This window comes from Phocoena sinus, chromosome 20 (genome assembly GCF_008692025.1).
Source record: "Phocoena sinus isolate mPhoSin1 chromosome 20, mPhoSin1.pri, whole genome shotgun sequence".
Taxonomy (NCBI): Eukaryota; Metazoa; Chordata; class Mammalia; order Artiodactyla; family Phocoenidae; genus Phocoena; species Phocoena sinus.
The window spans coordinates 25,269,918-25,286,006 of NC_045782.1; the positions used below are offsets into that span (position 1 = coordinate 25,269,918).

At 33.9% G+C, this 16,089-nt stretch overlaps 1 protein-coding gene across 4 annotated transcripts in view; it reads left to right on the forward strand.

Moving 5' to 3' along the window:
* Positions 1–16,089, forward strand: part of STXBP4 (syntaxin binding protein 4) — a 182,059-nt gene that overhangs the window by 108,345 nt on the left and 57,625 nt on the right. For 3 of the 4 annotated variants that reach the window (XM_032616290.1, XM_032616288.1, XM_032616289.1), the window contains 4 exons: positions 1,264–1,440; positions 7,877–7,993; positions 8,483–8,532; positions 10,084–10,217. In XM_032616290.1, coding sequence (XP_032472181.1) covers positions 1,264–1,440; positions 7,877–7,993; positions 8,483–8,532; positions 10,084–10,217 — 478 coding nt within the window. Of the gene's footprint in view, positions 1–1,263; positions 1,441–7,876; positions 7,994–8,482; positions 8,533–10,083; positions 10,218–11,559; positions 12,882–16,089 lie in introns of those variants that run through there. The other variant, XM_032616291.1, reaches the window with a different exon arrangement.

A 16,089-nucleotide genomic window follows, 5' to 3' on the forward strand; every position in this document is an offset into this window, starting at 1 on the left:
CGCAGAGCCTGCGCGTCCGGAGCCTGTGCTCCGCAACGGGAGAGGCCACAACAGTGAGAGGCCCGCGTACCGCAAAAAAAAAAAAATATATATATATATATATGTCCTATAGTAAAAATACTTCTAACCCTCCCTTAGGCTCAAACTAAAGCAAGTATCCTATAATAGCTCCCAGAAAATTAAAATAGCCACAGTTGAATATTAGCCGTGGCAATTGTAGCAGAAAGTTCCATTGCAGAGAAAAGAGATTTCTGCATCAAGTGAAGAAAAAGAAGCGGTTTACATTATAACAAGTGCCATATTAAATTATATTGGTGTCCTGGGGGACTGTTATTGACCCAACACCACAGATTTTTGAGAGAGCAAGTGGTTTTGCCCACACCGTCCTCTTCCTAAGGTGGAGAATGTAGCTATTATATAGTTTTGTTTTGTTTTTGTGTTTGTTTGTCATCTAGCGGTGGAATAAAATGGTGAAAAGAACATTAATGTTGGAGTCAGGTAAACCTGGGTTTAAATTCTGGCACTAGTATGTGTCCTTGGATAGGATATGTAACCTCTCCGAGCCTCTGTTTGATTATGTATAAAATGGTTTTTAATAATGCCTTTCCCTCAGTGTTGTTCTAAATGTTAAATGGGAGAAGACGCATGAATTACCTGAGATGTAACATGTGGTTAATAAATGTATTGTGAACATTGCATCCCATAGAAATAGCTGTATATTTTGCTACTGAATTCTACCTTTTGGCTTAAATCAAAATGGAGAAGTAGCAGTTAGACTGATGTCTAGGAATAAGCTTTGGCTCCTGGCACTTGGACCACGGAGAAGCCCTCAACACTATAAATCTCTCAGCAGTATCTGATGAAGCTGCAAGAGCCTTCCTAGAACATGAGCCTACCACCTGCTTGACTTTTGTAGAAGCCTACTCTTTTTATCTTTTCAGCTAATTCTTAATCTTCTATTTTCCACTTTCAATTCTCTTTTGCTTCTCTTATTTTCAAAATTCTATGCTAGATGTGTGAAGTTGGAGATTCCATACTGAAAGTTTTCTAAGAAATCAAGAAAGGAAAAGTAAGGTCAGGCAGCTACTCTGTACAATAAAATAATGTGAATATTAATTTTCAAATTGAGATGTGAGAAACATATGTATAATTGATTCACTTTTAGAATTAGAACTTCCAGGAAGGAGGAAAATATTTTGTTTAAACCACTGAATTGTTTTTACATGTTTTTTTTTCAATGACATTATTTTTTGAAATTTTTAGGAAGCCAAAGCTGTGGTCGAAGAAACAAGAGCCCTGCGAAGTCGGCTTCATCTTGCCGAAGCTGCACAGAGACAGGCACACGGAATGGAAATGGATTATGAAGAAGTGATCCGTCTGTTAGAGGCCGAGATTACAGAGCTGAAGGCTCAGCTTGCTGATTATTCTGACCAAAATAAAGTAAGCAAAACAGTTCTCTCTTCTAGTTACCATGGTTTCCTTGCCGTTGTCATGTATCCTGTTTTCATTTTCTTTTCATCTGCACTTCTAAACTAGGTCAGTGTTTGTCTTCTATAATTCAGTGATAGGATGATGTGTCATGATGGGGGTAATGTGAAGGTTATGAGCCTCCATTTATCCAGATAGCTTTGGGATGCAAAAGTATGTGCCCAAATTTATTCAGGTCATTGGTCAACATTGTACAGCTCAGGCACTGAGTCCTGGAACTATTTAACATTTGATTGATTACATTGGTTTCCTCCTTTTTCCTAAACTTGCTAATTTGTCCTGTGGGGATGGGAGGAGGAGAGTCTAGGGATGGGGTTTGCTCTTTGATTAGAACACTCAAGGAAGTGTGAAAGTTAAAGAATATTTTGCCCAAGGCCCAAGATAATTAATAGAAAGAAACTTGAGTTTGAATTTAGCAGACTACAATTTCAATAGTGAAATACTGAATGCTTTCCAGAAGGCAATGTGAACTTTTTTTAATGTGAATTTTGTCATTATGTGATTTTTTAAAACATACTGTACCATTGAATGGTCTTCAAAAACTGTAACAGACATTTTTATTTCACTGAAGTAAGGTAGAAAATTAAATAAATTGAAATAGATATTTTATAACTTCATAGAGTTCATTTATAACCATAGTGTTTATATCTCTCTAACACAGTCATCTTTCAAGAGAACATAAAACAAATTTGAAAAATTTGTGTGTATTTATTTAAACATAAAAGAGTTAAATACTTTAAATATACCAAGTAGAAATGAAACCAGTTTTAGAAAAGCAAAATACAGAAGAAAATCTGAAATTTTCTTCGGTTAGCTCTTAAGAATCACTAATATATTTCTCACATCTGTCCATTTAAACCAATCCCAAAAGAAGGTTGACCTTCTTGTCACCCTTTGATAATACCACAAGGCCAAGGGGAAAACATTACTTGAGACAGCAGAAATACTTAGGAATATTACATGTATTTATTATTCTTGACCCAGTGTTTACATTCTGAAATCAGAGATATGTGCTTATTTCATGTGAGTAACTTTAACATGATTCTGAAAATATTGGGGGAATTTTCAAAACACTAAAAGTACTTTTTTCTAATAATAACTTGATTTACTTTTGGAGGGATAATCAAGTCTTTAAAAATACTTCTTAAATAATATAACATTCAAGGAGTTCACATGAATTTATTCATTTTTTTAAAAGCATAAGTTATTTGCTATTCTTTCTTCCGGCTCCTAGCTGAGAAACGATTTTGTCCTAAGTCGTGTAGTAATATAATTAATTCAGTTCTTCTCTTTTTTAGCATAATGGTGTCTCATGCCATTCCTCTTAACAAAATCCTAAACTAAACCATTAACCTGTCTCTGAAGATAATCTTTTTTTTTTTTTCCCCAAAGAGGAGATGTTATACATGAGCATCTTAACATTTTCCAAACCCAATACCAGTGGAGAAATAGAAGGAAATTTTTTTTTAATTGTTTGAGATTGCTTGAAGAGACACTGACCAAGATATTACAGGATTCAGATTCAATATTCATTTTTAAGGCATATTCTTTTTGTAACAATATTATTTTTCTTACAAGTTTTCCCTTATATTATCTCTATATTTACTTATTTCCCTTTTTTTTTCACCTTCAGCTTAAGAGATAAAACTTAACCAGTACCTTCGAAGACCCACAATATCCCTTTCCAATTGCATCCCCCTCCCTCACCCTCATAAGTAAACAAACCACTTTCCTGGATTTAGTGTTAAACATTTCTTGATAATTTTACTAGCTATGTATATATCTCTTAACAATATGTTGTTTAATTTTGCCTGTTTGTCAACTTTATGTAAATAGAAATATACTACTTTTATTGTTCCAACTTGGTTTTTCACTCAAAATTTTGTTTTTGTGATTCATCTATTTGAAGTTTATAGCTAGTTCATGTCTTTTCATTGCTTTTTTGCACTCCATTGAGTGGATATATTAAAGTATATTTGTCCATTCTGTATTTGATGGACAGTCCAATCGTTTCAGTTTTCTTCTGTTATGAACAATGTTGCTGAAAACAATTTTGCACATATATCCTGCTCCACATGTGTAACAGTTCTCTTGGGTTCATATCTTGGAGTGGAATTGCTAGGTTGAATGGTGATTGTATGATCAACTTTACTAATTACCATTAGGCAATTCCTAATTGTTTTTGAAAGTGTTTGAACCAATTTTACTCCCAACAGTAATGAATGAGAATTACCGTTTACCCCAAATCCTTGCTGATGCTTACTTTCTTTTACTTTTAATTTTTATCAAACTGTTAGGTGTGATAAGTGTATCTCATTGTGGTTTAATTTGAATTTATCTAATGATTTTGAGCTACTGATGTGCTGGGACCAGCTGGTACTAGTTTATGAGAGCTGACTGTGTGCATTTCTTCTTGACTGCATGTTCAGCACATCATGTTGTTAGCTTGAAATCAGCCATGGTGGGGTTATTTACACCCCCAAATGCAATAATCCAGGGCTTTGCCCCTTGTCCCAGATAGTCAGTTGAGCTAATATTTATGCACTTATTAGGCATTTGTGTTTCTATGTGAAATGCTTCTTCATATCTTTTAACCATTTTCCATTGGGTTATTTGTCTTTTTAATATTCACATGTAGTGATTGTTTGTATGTTCTGGTTACTAACCTATCTTATATATGTTGTAAAAATCCTCTCTGGAATTTATAGCTTACCTTTTCACCCTCTGGTGAAATGAACAGGTGTTATTTTCAAGTAATCAAACTTTTCAGTCTTTTCTCTCATGTGTCTTTCCAGAAGTCCTTCCATTCCCAAAGATATTTTTATATTTGTCTCTAAAAGTTTTAAAACTTTGATCCTTCTGTCATGGTTTTATGTCATTGTATAAGGTGGGGATTCATTTCATTCTTTCTTTTTTTATTCTAAGTGAATGACCAACTATACCAGCACTGCTCATTCAAAAGTCTCTTTTACTCTAAATCTTGATCTGATCAACCTGTCTAGTTCTTTTTCTTTAAAAGTGTGTTGCCTATATAACCCTTTGATCTTTTATATGTATTTTAGACTCAGATTATAAATTCCATCAAAAGAAATTAATACGATTGTCATTTTTACTGAAAATGCATTAAATATATAATTTGGGGGAAATTTACATATTTATGATTGTGTCTTGATTCATAAACATCATTGAGGAACAGAAAGGTTAATTGCATGTGGCCAGAGAATCTAGTCTATAGATAACTCCAAAATTCATTGATGGTTGCTTCACGGCTTACTGTATGACCAATATTTACAAATATTCAAAGAGAGCTTGAAAAGAATTCTGCAATCATTTGATGTGTTGTTTTATATAGTCCACCAGATCAGGATCATTAATTGTGGGGTTCAATTCTTCTCTAGTCATATTAATTTCTTTGTCAGGGAATAGGTTAAAATTTCCCTTGTGATTACTTTTTAAAATTTTCTGTATATATTTGAAGTAACGTTTTTAATTGCATACAAGCTTAGAATTATGTTATCATCCTTTTACGAAAATGTTGTGACTCTTCAATCTTCTTTCCCCCTTAATGCTTATTTTTGATTGATATTAAAATAGTTATACCAGCTTTCTTTTGGTATTTACCTATGCATTTTTTCCATCCTTTTACTTTCAACTTTTCAGTGTCCTTATATTTTAATTGTGTCTATGATAAACAACTGGTAGTTGGATTTTTTTCCCTATTTTACTGATTTTTGACCTTTAATTGGAAAGGTCTTTCCATTTACATTCTTATTCGCAAATGCACTTGGCTTCATTTCTACCCTTTTATTTTGTGCATTTTATTTGTCCCATGTTTTCTAGTTGTTTGTCATTTCTTGCCTCCCTTTTTTTCTTTCTTTTTTGGATTGGGTCAGACTTCTCCTGTGTTCCCCTACTCCCATTTCATTTAGTTTACTCTGCTAGTTTAGAAGTTAGACACTTGGTTTCTAATTTTTAAAGATTATATTAGAAATGTTAACATTCTATTTTAACTTAAATTATAAAACTAATCACTGGCTTTCCACTTCTTCTAAATATTGTAAGGACTTTAAAACATAAATCCAATCATCCCTTTCTGCTTAATTTCTATTAACTAAGTATTTTAGATCTTTCTTGACTTTTAACATCATAAATTAGATACTATTACAGTTTATTTTGTGCAGTCAACCTTCATTTAGATAGACCTCCATGTTTATCATTTTCTTTGTTCAACATTCTTCCTTTCATTTGACATCCTTGCTAGAATTACTTTCTTTTTTCCTGAAGTACATCTTTTAGAAATTCATCTTTTAGAAATAGTGAGGATCTATTGGTAATAAACTCTATTTTTGTTTGTCTGGAAACTTCTTTTTTGACTCTTGTTCTTGAAATATATTTTTGCTACATTTAGATTGTTAAATTGGCACTGAATTTCTTTCAGTGTTTTTATTCTATGGTTGTGATATCAGATGTCAGTCTGTCGTTTGTTTGCTATCTGTTGTTTCTTTTTAGATGATTTTATCTTTAGTGTTCAGCAGTTTGACTATGATCAGTCATGTGTTCACTTATTTTTATTTATATTGCTTGAGATTCATGGAATGAGGTTCCTGATCTGAGGAACAGTGTCTTTCACCATTTCTGAAAAACCCTAAGCTTTTATCCTGACCTATTCCTCTTTCATTATTTCTAGTCTGTCTTATGTAATTCAGATTGGATATATGCTAGATCTTCTTCCAGTTATTTTTTCTCTTTTCATATTTTCCATTTTTATTTTTATGCTCTATTATGAGAAGTTTCTTTACCTCTGCCTTCCAGTTCACCCATTCTCTTTTCATCTGTATCTAATTGGATAGTAAATGCATAAATTGAGTTTCTAATTATTACTGCTTTTTTTTTAACATCTTTATTGGAGTATAATTGCTTTACATTGTTGTGTTAGTTGCTGCTGTATAACAAACTGAATCAGCTATACATATACATATATCCCCATATCCCCTCCCTCCTGCGTCTCCCTCCCACCCTCCCTGTATTTTTACTTTTCAGATCTATTTTTTGTGTCACCTGGATCTATTTTGATAGTTTCTTGTTTCTTTATTATGCTTTAAATTCTTAATTTTTAAAACATATTAAACATAACTTTATATTCTGTATCTGATCACTTCAGTAGCTGCTATCTCTATAGGTTTGATCCTATAATTTGTTTCCTTCAGCTGACTTTTCATCCAGAGTAGCTTATTTGCTGAGATCATGTTCTTTTGATACATTAAATGTAGGCATTCTTTGATGTCTGAGTTTAGCAAATAACCCCACTAGAGAAATTTTTTGTTTGCTTTTACCAGCCAGGGACCAATTTAAACTAAATTTTCAGCTTATGAATGTACAGGCCACACAGGTAATATAAATTCTGACCTGGAACCTGCATGAGTTGGGGGACTGTGGTTGGCAATTATTCGGGGGACGCTTTTTTAACCATTCACCAGAGGCAAAATCAAAAGTTTTGTTTCTCCCTAATTCACCCATTAAAGTTCTCCTGTTTGCCATTTGTGCCTGATGAAACCCCAAACTATAGGCCTCCAAGGATCAGCAAATACCCTGAGATCAAATTGTGCTACAGGGTACTCTAGCTTCAGTGGGTTCACTCAGCATTGCTATTGCTTATCTTCATGAAAGTCCTTCACTTTTCCTGGAATTCTTTTACTTCCCCGTCAGCTCAGCTTTACATTGGGTCATATTACATTAAATATTTATGTACAGGGCTTCCCTGGTGGCGCAGTGGTTGAGAGTCCGCCTGCCGATGCAGGGGATGCGGGTTCATGCCCCGGTCCAGGAAGATCCCACATGCTGTGGAGCGGCTGGGCCCGTGAGCCATGGCCACTGAGCCTGCGCATCCGGAGCCTGTGCTCTGCAACTGGAGAGGCCACAACAGTGAGAGGCCCGTGTACCGCAAAAAAATATATATATATATTTATGTATATCTTCAGCATGTTGGATTGTGCCACACTAATAGGGGTTTCTGTCAGCCTCTGGTAACCATGTTGTCAAGAAATGCCATAAACTAATTAAAATGTATTTTAATATAAGAATATAATATAAACTAATTAAAGTGTATTATATATAACATTATATATAATAAATGTATTATTATATAACTTTTATTAAAATAAAAGTTATTTATAGCTTATCTTAAAAAGTTTGCAGCATTCCTGTGCAGTTTAACTTTTAAAAATATGCAATTAGTTAAGTTCCCCCCAAAACCAGAAGATATGTACAAGAAGAGAGAAAATAAATGATATAGTAATGTTGGATGTTAGTTAATAAAAAATGAAAATAGGAGCCACTAGTATAAAATTGAAGAAATGTATAATACGTTCCTTTTGATATCTCTGTCCAGGAAAGTGTTCAGGAGTTAAGAAAGCGAATCACAGTACTTGACTGCCAATTGCGAAAATCAGAAATGGCTCGAAAAACTTTTGAGGCATCCACTGAAAAGCTTCTTCATTTTGTAGAGGTAAATTTTCCTGTTACATCACTTTATGTCCATTTTTAAGAAATGTATAGACAACTGACATACAGGTAAATGTCATGGTGTTTGATGGCTAGTGAAACATTCTCTGGGCTCAAAACAGCAATGGTGACTTACAGTCAGATTTTAAATTGCTTAGATAATGAAAAGACCAGCTAACATACAGATTAAGAGAAATAATTGAGACAGGGTAATATGATCCCAAATATATACTATGTTTTAATGAACACTTTCTTAACTTTTGATACTATGTAAACATTAGTTGATAACTACCCTATAAAGAAATGTTTCTCTGTGTATTATAATTCTGAGTAGAATTGTATGTTAATGTAATTGATTTTTTCCCCTATATAACAGGAACACCTTTTTAATCATATGGGTGGAGGGGGTTATAAATATTATTTAAGCAAGAGAAAACATTTTAAAAAGCTATCAAAGTTACATTATCACCTTCACTCTCTTGTTTGTCTCTAGGCTCTTCAAGAAGTGTTTTGTGATAATTCTCTTCCTTTGTCAAATTTAAGGTAAGAAAATTTAAGTGCTTTCTGCAGAGTATGGCCACTGATTACATTCTTCATCTGGTACTTGTGCTAAAATACTAAAATCTCTTAAAGTCTTAAGATAGTCAAAGCAATTTTTTCCTTTTATAAAGACTACCACTAGCAATGTAGTTCTACTTCTAGCAACGTATGCTTGCAGAAACATAGGAAAACTCCACCCTTTTCTGTGAAAACAGCAGTTCAATAAATGAAGATGATTCATTGTATTTTAAGTTTCCACATAGCATTTTTGAATTTAGAAAAATATGGTAGTACATGGTAGTACATATGGTAGTACACCTTTAAACTCATTTTAATGTAATACTTTATTTCTTCAGGTGAAATCTGATGTTTTTATTGTTATCTATGCTGCTTATGATGTAAAATAATTATGTGAATACCATGATGATTATTCTCAGTATGATCTTAAAGTACTCAGCAGTCAGATTACGCTTGTATGGGTTAGACATGTCCCAAACTCCCACCACCCAAGGTTTCATTGTGACCTTGAATAATAATTCAAAAGTTTTGGTATTAAAAATGACTATTTAAAAGCCAGAGCCTGCCCTTGGTTCACAGAACAAAAGTAACTTTAAAAAGCAACATTAATATATGTAACTGAATCACTTTTCTGTACACCTGAAAGTAATACAACATTGTAAATCAACTATACATCAACTTTTAAAAAAAAAAGCAACATTAAGCAACTTTTTGCTACATCTTGGAAAGTTAAACACTAGTAAAATTTGGCTCAGTCTTTTTAATATACTATATCATCTGTAATGGATGTTGGCCTTGGTATTCTACACGGAATAAAGGCTCTGTATTTGAATTTGAGAATTGATGCTTTAGTTTCTCCTTGTGAATTAATACTATCATGCTTAGGAAGATGGATTATAAGTAATGATGGCTTTGTCATCAGTCTAAAATTGTCTCTTTTCAAGTAAATGTTTCAGCGTAATGGTAAAAGTAAAAGCTTGCATTTTAATTTTATCAGAATGCATTCATTTCAGGTGACTTTCACATTTTTTAAAAGTGGTATAAATGCTCTAGGCTTTTTTAGATTTAGGGATAGCAAATGGAAGAGTTTAAGAGAGAATTTCAGGAGCAAATGTACATATTGAATTTATATTTAATATTAATAGAAGTACTAGTAAATGTCTCTTGAATAAATTTATGTTTAAGTGCTTAATTTAAGTGTTTACAAAACTAAATAAAAGGCCAAATCATGTTAGCATGACACAAGCACTCACAAAATAAGCCAAACAAATGATTTAGGAGGAAGCTATCCTTCTATCCATTCCTCCTTATGTATAAGGTAAACCTAATTTTTTAAATATGCCTATTTATTATATAATAAAGAATTGAAAACAGAAATATTATTTTGTGGGAATTATTTCGATTATGGCTATAAGAATACAATGTTCCCAATCAAAAATTTTTGTACAATTTCATAACTAAGAAGAATTCAGACTTAGCAAAGATAGATATTATTCATTGTATAATAAGTTTAGCTTTATTTTATTGCTTCCATAGTGAAAGAAGAGCTATGTTAGCTTCCCAGACGTCCCTCACACCACTGGGAAGGAGTGGACGTAACATCCCAGCAACACTGGCACTTGAATCTAAGGAACTTGTTAAATCTGTCCGAGCCATACTTGATATGGATTGTAAGTTTTCTGCATTTTTTTCATGCTTTTAAAAATAACTTATTTAGCAAAACAAAAGGAGAAAATTTCAAGTTTGATAGTTTAATCTTGTTAAATGCATTGGTTTGCCTACAGTAAAATTGATAGCTTATAGATAAAAATCTTAATGCAACCAATTGTAGGGGGAGAATACTTGCTTTATTTAAAGTGCTCAAAATGGCTTCCAACAGAAGATAGCTGATTAAGACTTTTTTTTTTTTTTTTACCTCTACTTCCATCTAAAGTCTCTTTGAAATGGAAGAATAAATATAAAAATAAATCCACAATAGCACTGGAAACCTAGAAGGTTGGACTCAACATTGAGGAAATTTTTAATAATATACAACAGATGGAATAAGATTGAAGATACAGCCCAGCTGTGCAAGAGACCCCAGAACACAATAAAGGTGAAAGACAGTGAGTTAAGTAGAACCATGAAAAACCCTCAAGATCACAGGCAGGGAAAACTAGGAACAAACCCTGGGGCAGTCAGCAGGGTAACTAATTAAAGGGCTGTAGAGCAGCTGAACCAGTTCCCTACTCTTCAGAGCTGAGAGAATACCTCTTTCAAGGGACTGCATGATCTGTCACTGGACACTCCCAGAGTCAGCCGTGTTCTCAGTAACCTCCTTACGTATTTGTCTATGTAAGACTCCTGTCTCAATTTAGATATTCCTGTCTGAAATTAGCAATATTTTAACTTTTAAAAGTAGAATGTCAGTAATAGCTGCTTTTTGTCTTTACATTCTGATGCTAATTAGAAGTTATTTAGACAGCCGTGTTCTCAGTAACCACTGGACACCCCCAGAGTCAGCCGTGTTCTCAGTAACCTCCGTGTTCTCAGTAACCACCACAGGCCACATTGCTCCTATTTTTTAGGAGGGATGAAAATAGCCACTACTAATGTATTATGTGTAAGATCAGAATTTTATATATCAGACATTTTTAAGCTAGGATGGGAACAGTGGAGGGAAACACCTGCACAGACATAGCCCAGTGGACATTGCAATCATTAATTTTAATTACCTTGCTAGCATTAACCTTTATATTTGTCAAACATGATTATTCAAAGAAAATTTTTGAAGTTCAGCAGAACTTCTTTGGAAGAAAAGTGGAAAATTACATCTTCACTTTTTATCTGTCATAAGATTATACCCACTCCGCTGCTTAAAACTAGCAAATTGTTTCTAAGTTGTCTTCCTATTTAGAAATACAATTGCTAATGTTTGCATATTTCCCAGCACTTTTGTAATTATATGTGACATATCTTTTTCAGTGTGATAATTCAGATAAGCTCAGCTCATTTTTCTTTCTCTTTAAGCAGTAGCTTTTTCCATCTGTAATGAAAAGGAGAAAATTGCGATCATCTGGTAGATAATTCAGCCACAGCCTCCACCTCATTTCCTTTGCCATGGCTATCCGATTATTTCAAGTTTCAATTTGAAATTTTCATTTGGGTAATTGCCTCCACTTTCTTGTTAATTTAAGTATACTCCAGGATGTTATACTATGGAATTTCCTCAGAAATGAAATTAAGATTTCTTAGGTCTTATAGGTTAAAACCAGTCACTAAGGAATATCTAGAGGACAATTCTGAACCATTTTTGGATCATGGACTCCATGGAAATCTGGTGAAAGTCCTCTTCCCAGAAATATGCAATTAAGCACATTTTTTTCATGCATTTTCAGAGTGTTTATGAACCCCAACTTAAGAACCCCTGATATAAAATTACAGGGAACACGAATGCTTTCTACAGCATTGCAAACATGGCCATCCATCTCTCACAAGAATACCTCTAGCAGTGGAGAAGTATACGAATCACATAGGCAGCCAAGAGTCAAGCAGCACTTTGAATCCACGTAAACAATGTGCCTCAGAATCTCTGATGTTCCCTAGAGGTCCCCCAGAGAGCACCTCAATTGGTCATCCAACTTCATTAGGCAAATTACTTAACCTCTGGGCCTGTTTCCTCATATAAAAGGTAGAGATTATAATATCTGAAGTGGCAGGATTGGAGGATTAAATGAGATACATGTAAAGTACCTTAAAGTATAAGATGTTCTATGAATGGCTGTTACTGCTGCTGGTACCACATTACTATCTATAGTAATTAATTTAAAGAATACTTTTTCTCTATGGTAAGTATTATATAATTATTTTCTAAAGCTTTGGTTAACTTCGATACATTTGAAAATGTGATAGATGAGACCTTTTCTTAATATATAACATTTATTGCTATTATTGATTTTGAGTTAGAACGTAATCATCACAGGAAACTGCGGTTAAATGTCTGAATCAGCAGCTTATCTTTCAGTTGTTTATTGCTAACTATAAGGAAACTTAGATCTGCTCTGTTACATTACCTTCAGTGAAACAGTATGTAGACATAATAGGCATTTTCAATCAGTACTGGAACCCCTGGAGGCCCTTATATTGATCTCCATCAATATTTACATGGTCAGTATTGCAATGCTTTAGTGTCATCTTTATTTGAAATAACTACATGTTTAAAGTGTAATCTTCATTTGATTGACATCTAGATTAACAAAATTCTGTAATGAAAGCAGGAAGAAGCAGTTCTATTTTTTAAAAATGCATATTAAAACAATATCTGAAAAAAAATAAAACAAACAATATCTGGCTGGATATCCAATAGGAAGTTTTTTATAAAAAGAGAACTCATTGACTCCCTGGTAAATCAGCAGAGTAAACACAGGCTTCTACCTTCCTTCCCTTGGAAATGATCAATGGAATATAAAAATAGGGGGGAAGTCAGGGTCCACACAGTTTCTGTGTCAAGCAGAAGGCCATCTGGGGCTTGGTCCTTTAGGCAGCCTAGACACACTTTAGACCTGACACACACTGGGGCATACAAGAAATGTATGTAAAGAAATAAATGTAAAGGGAAACTGGCACAGCAGCTTCTGTACCACAGGCCACATTGCTCTGCACAGCCGCCTCTGGTCCTGGCTCACGACTCACTCCCCTCAGACTGATGCATTGTCCTTATACTTGCAATGCAATGCACATGGGCCAGCCTCCAGCCTGAGCTTTAGATCATACCCTCATCAACAACTTGGTTGAGTGTCAGGGCAGCCAGGGATCCACATATTCTTGCAAGGGTCAAAAACCAATTCTGAGTAGAGAGCTCTCTACATTCAAGGCTTGTATAAAGAGAAACATATAACACACACACACACAGTTCATTCAAGCTCTTATAAACAAATAGGTATATATGTATACATAGAAATATATGATTATGAAAAAGTCCACTTTCAAGAAAATAGGAGATAGCTGTCAAGATTCAGAATAGACTTCAGGATCAAGATGGTAGGGTGATCTCATGCCATTCTGTTCCTACACTTAGAAATGACGTTTAAAATTGTGTGTGTGTTCAAAAGATAAAAACCGAGAAAGGAACGCCTCCCTGCACCAAAAACAGAGGGTAAAACTATAATAATAACTGGGGTCTTCAGCTTCTGAGATACACGAGATCGACATGAGCAGCTGGAGCAAAAGTTCAAACACCCACGAGGGCCCAAATGATGCCAGAGCGAAGGAAGCAAGGAGCAGGAACCTTCCAGCATAAAATACACTTTCTTTTCTCAACTTACTCACGTAGAAGGCATTAAGCAAAAATAAAAATCCCTTCAGTTTAGGAGCCATCTGGACCTGCCACCAATTAAATTTGAAAATAAGTGTTCTCATCACTACAGGTGGGAATATAACTTGACACAACATTCTTGGGAGTCAGTTTTGCAGTATATATCAAGAGCTTTTAAAATGTCTATTTGAAAAGTGTTTTTGACAGTTAAAAGAAAATTTTAATGGTCAAATATTTTAACCTAATAATCCCACCTGTTAGTATTTTTGCAAAGAAAATAATCAGTGATGTGCTTAAAAATGTATATACAAGTATTTTCATTGTGGCATTTCTTATAAAAGCAGAAGTATGGATGTTCAACTGTTACATATTGGTTGAATAATTATATAGTTTTACTCAACCCATTGAAAATAAAGATGAACTTTTCCCCTATCAAGCAACAACCATACGATTACACATATTTGTCTATGTAAGACTCCTGTCTCAATTTAGATATTCCTGTCTGAAATTAGCAATATTTTAACTTTTAAAATTAGAATGTCAGTAATAGCTGCTTTTTGTCTTTACATTCTGATGCTAATTAGAAGTTATTTAGACAGATGGAAAAAGGCTCTTTGAGAAAAAGGGGAAATGCAGTACTGCAATATTTAAAGGCCTTCACAATTTTTCTTTTGGATCCAAAGCTCACACTTGATATAGCATCTTCTCATTGTACTTATTCGAGGTCTCAGACTCTCATCTTTGCCTTCCTTATTTCCTTCAAAGCATATTTTTATTAACCAACATGAATTTATCATGTATATATATATATATATATATATATATACCATGTGTGTATATATATATATACCATGTGTATACGTGTGTATAGCCGTGTGTGTATATATATATATATATATATATATATATATATATATCTTTGGAAGTCAGCTATACTATTTAGAATGGGCATTATGGTATTTACTTCCCATAAAGTAATCATATTATTTATATATCTTTCTTCTCCTAGAATTGGGGGAAATGTTTCACGCATAGGGAATAGGTTATGTGATCTGATGCCGTTTGAGAGACAGTTTCACCTGTTTTTTTAGACAGACCTATTCTCTAGTGACTTGGTTATTCAGAGCCAGATAATAACCACTGTAAATATTTGTGGTGCCTTACCATTCAAGGAAAATGGCAAACTCACATATTCTCTTATATTGTTGCAAATTGAAAGTAGGTTACTGCTATAATGTTCCATTAAGAAAATATATCAAATTTAATCTTGGGTCGTTTCTGGAAAATAAACTATACTTGAGTTATTCAATTTTGTTTTAAGTGGGCAAATTATTATTAGCCTCAAGAAAAATAAGTAATTTCTTTCCTGGCACAATTTTATTTCCAAAAAAAAAAACAGTGAGGGAAAAATATATCACTTAAGAAAGGGTAATCATTTAGATTCACTTAGTTTCATTACTTCGTTCTTTCATGAATTATTTATTATCTACAATGCGCCAGACCCTGATGTAGACCCTTTGATAACAGCATAAACAAAATCCTTGCTATCAAGCTGCTTAAGTAAATTGTAAGGGCAGAGATGGACAAACAAGTTAGCAAATAAGTACATGACAATTCCAGACAGTGATGACTGTGAGGCATATAATAAGCCAGATGATGTGTAAGGGAATGTGAGTAAGTGGGGATGCTGCTCCTCCTTTTTTGAAGAGGTGACATTTGAACCAAGATCCAGCCAGGAGGAAACCTATATGGAAAGAGTTTTTTAGGCCAACTCTAAAAGCCTTGAGATAGGAGCGATCTTGACATATTTGAGGGACAGAAAAAAAGCCTGGGTATCTGATACATATGAGCAAGCAGGAGAGTAGCAGGAGGTAAGGGTGGAGATTTAGAAAGCAGCCAGATCATATAGGGCTTTGAACACCACAGGAAGGAGTTTGGATTGTATTTTGAGTATTATAGAAGCCATTAATGGTTTTAAGCAGAAGGAATAACGTGATCGATCTGGTCTACATTTTAAAAGATCATTCAGGCAGTTTTTTGAAACTGGACTGTAGGAGTAGCGAAGAGTGAAGAAAGCAGGAAGACTAGTTGGCTATTACATGATTTACATAGGAGATGGTAGTAGCATGGGCTAGGTTTGGAGTAGCAAGGAACAAATGTTCATTTTTAAAAAGAGAAGTTGGTCAGCATGTATAATTTTTTGGAACACTTGAAATTCAGTATTAATGTTTAAACTTGATATTCATTGC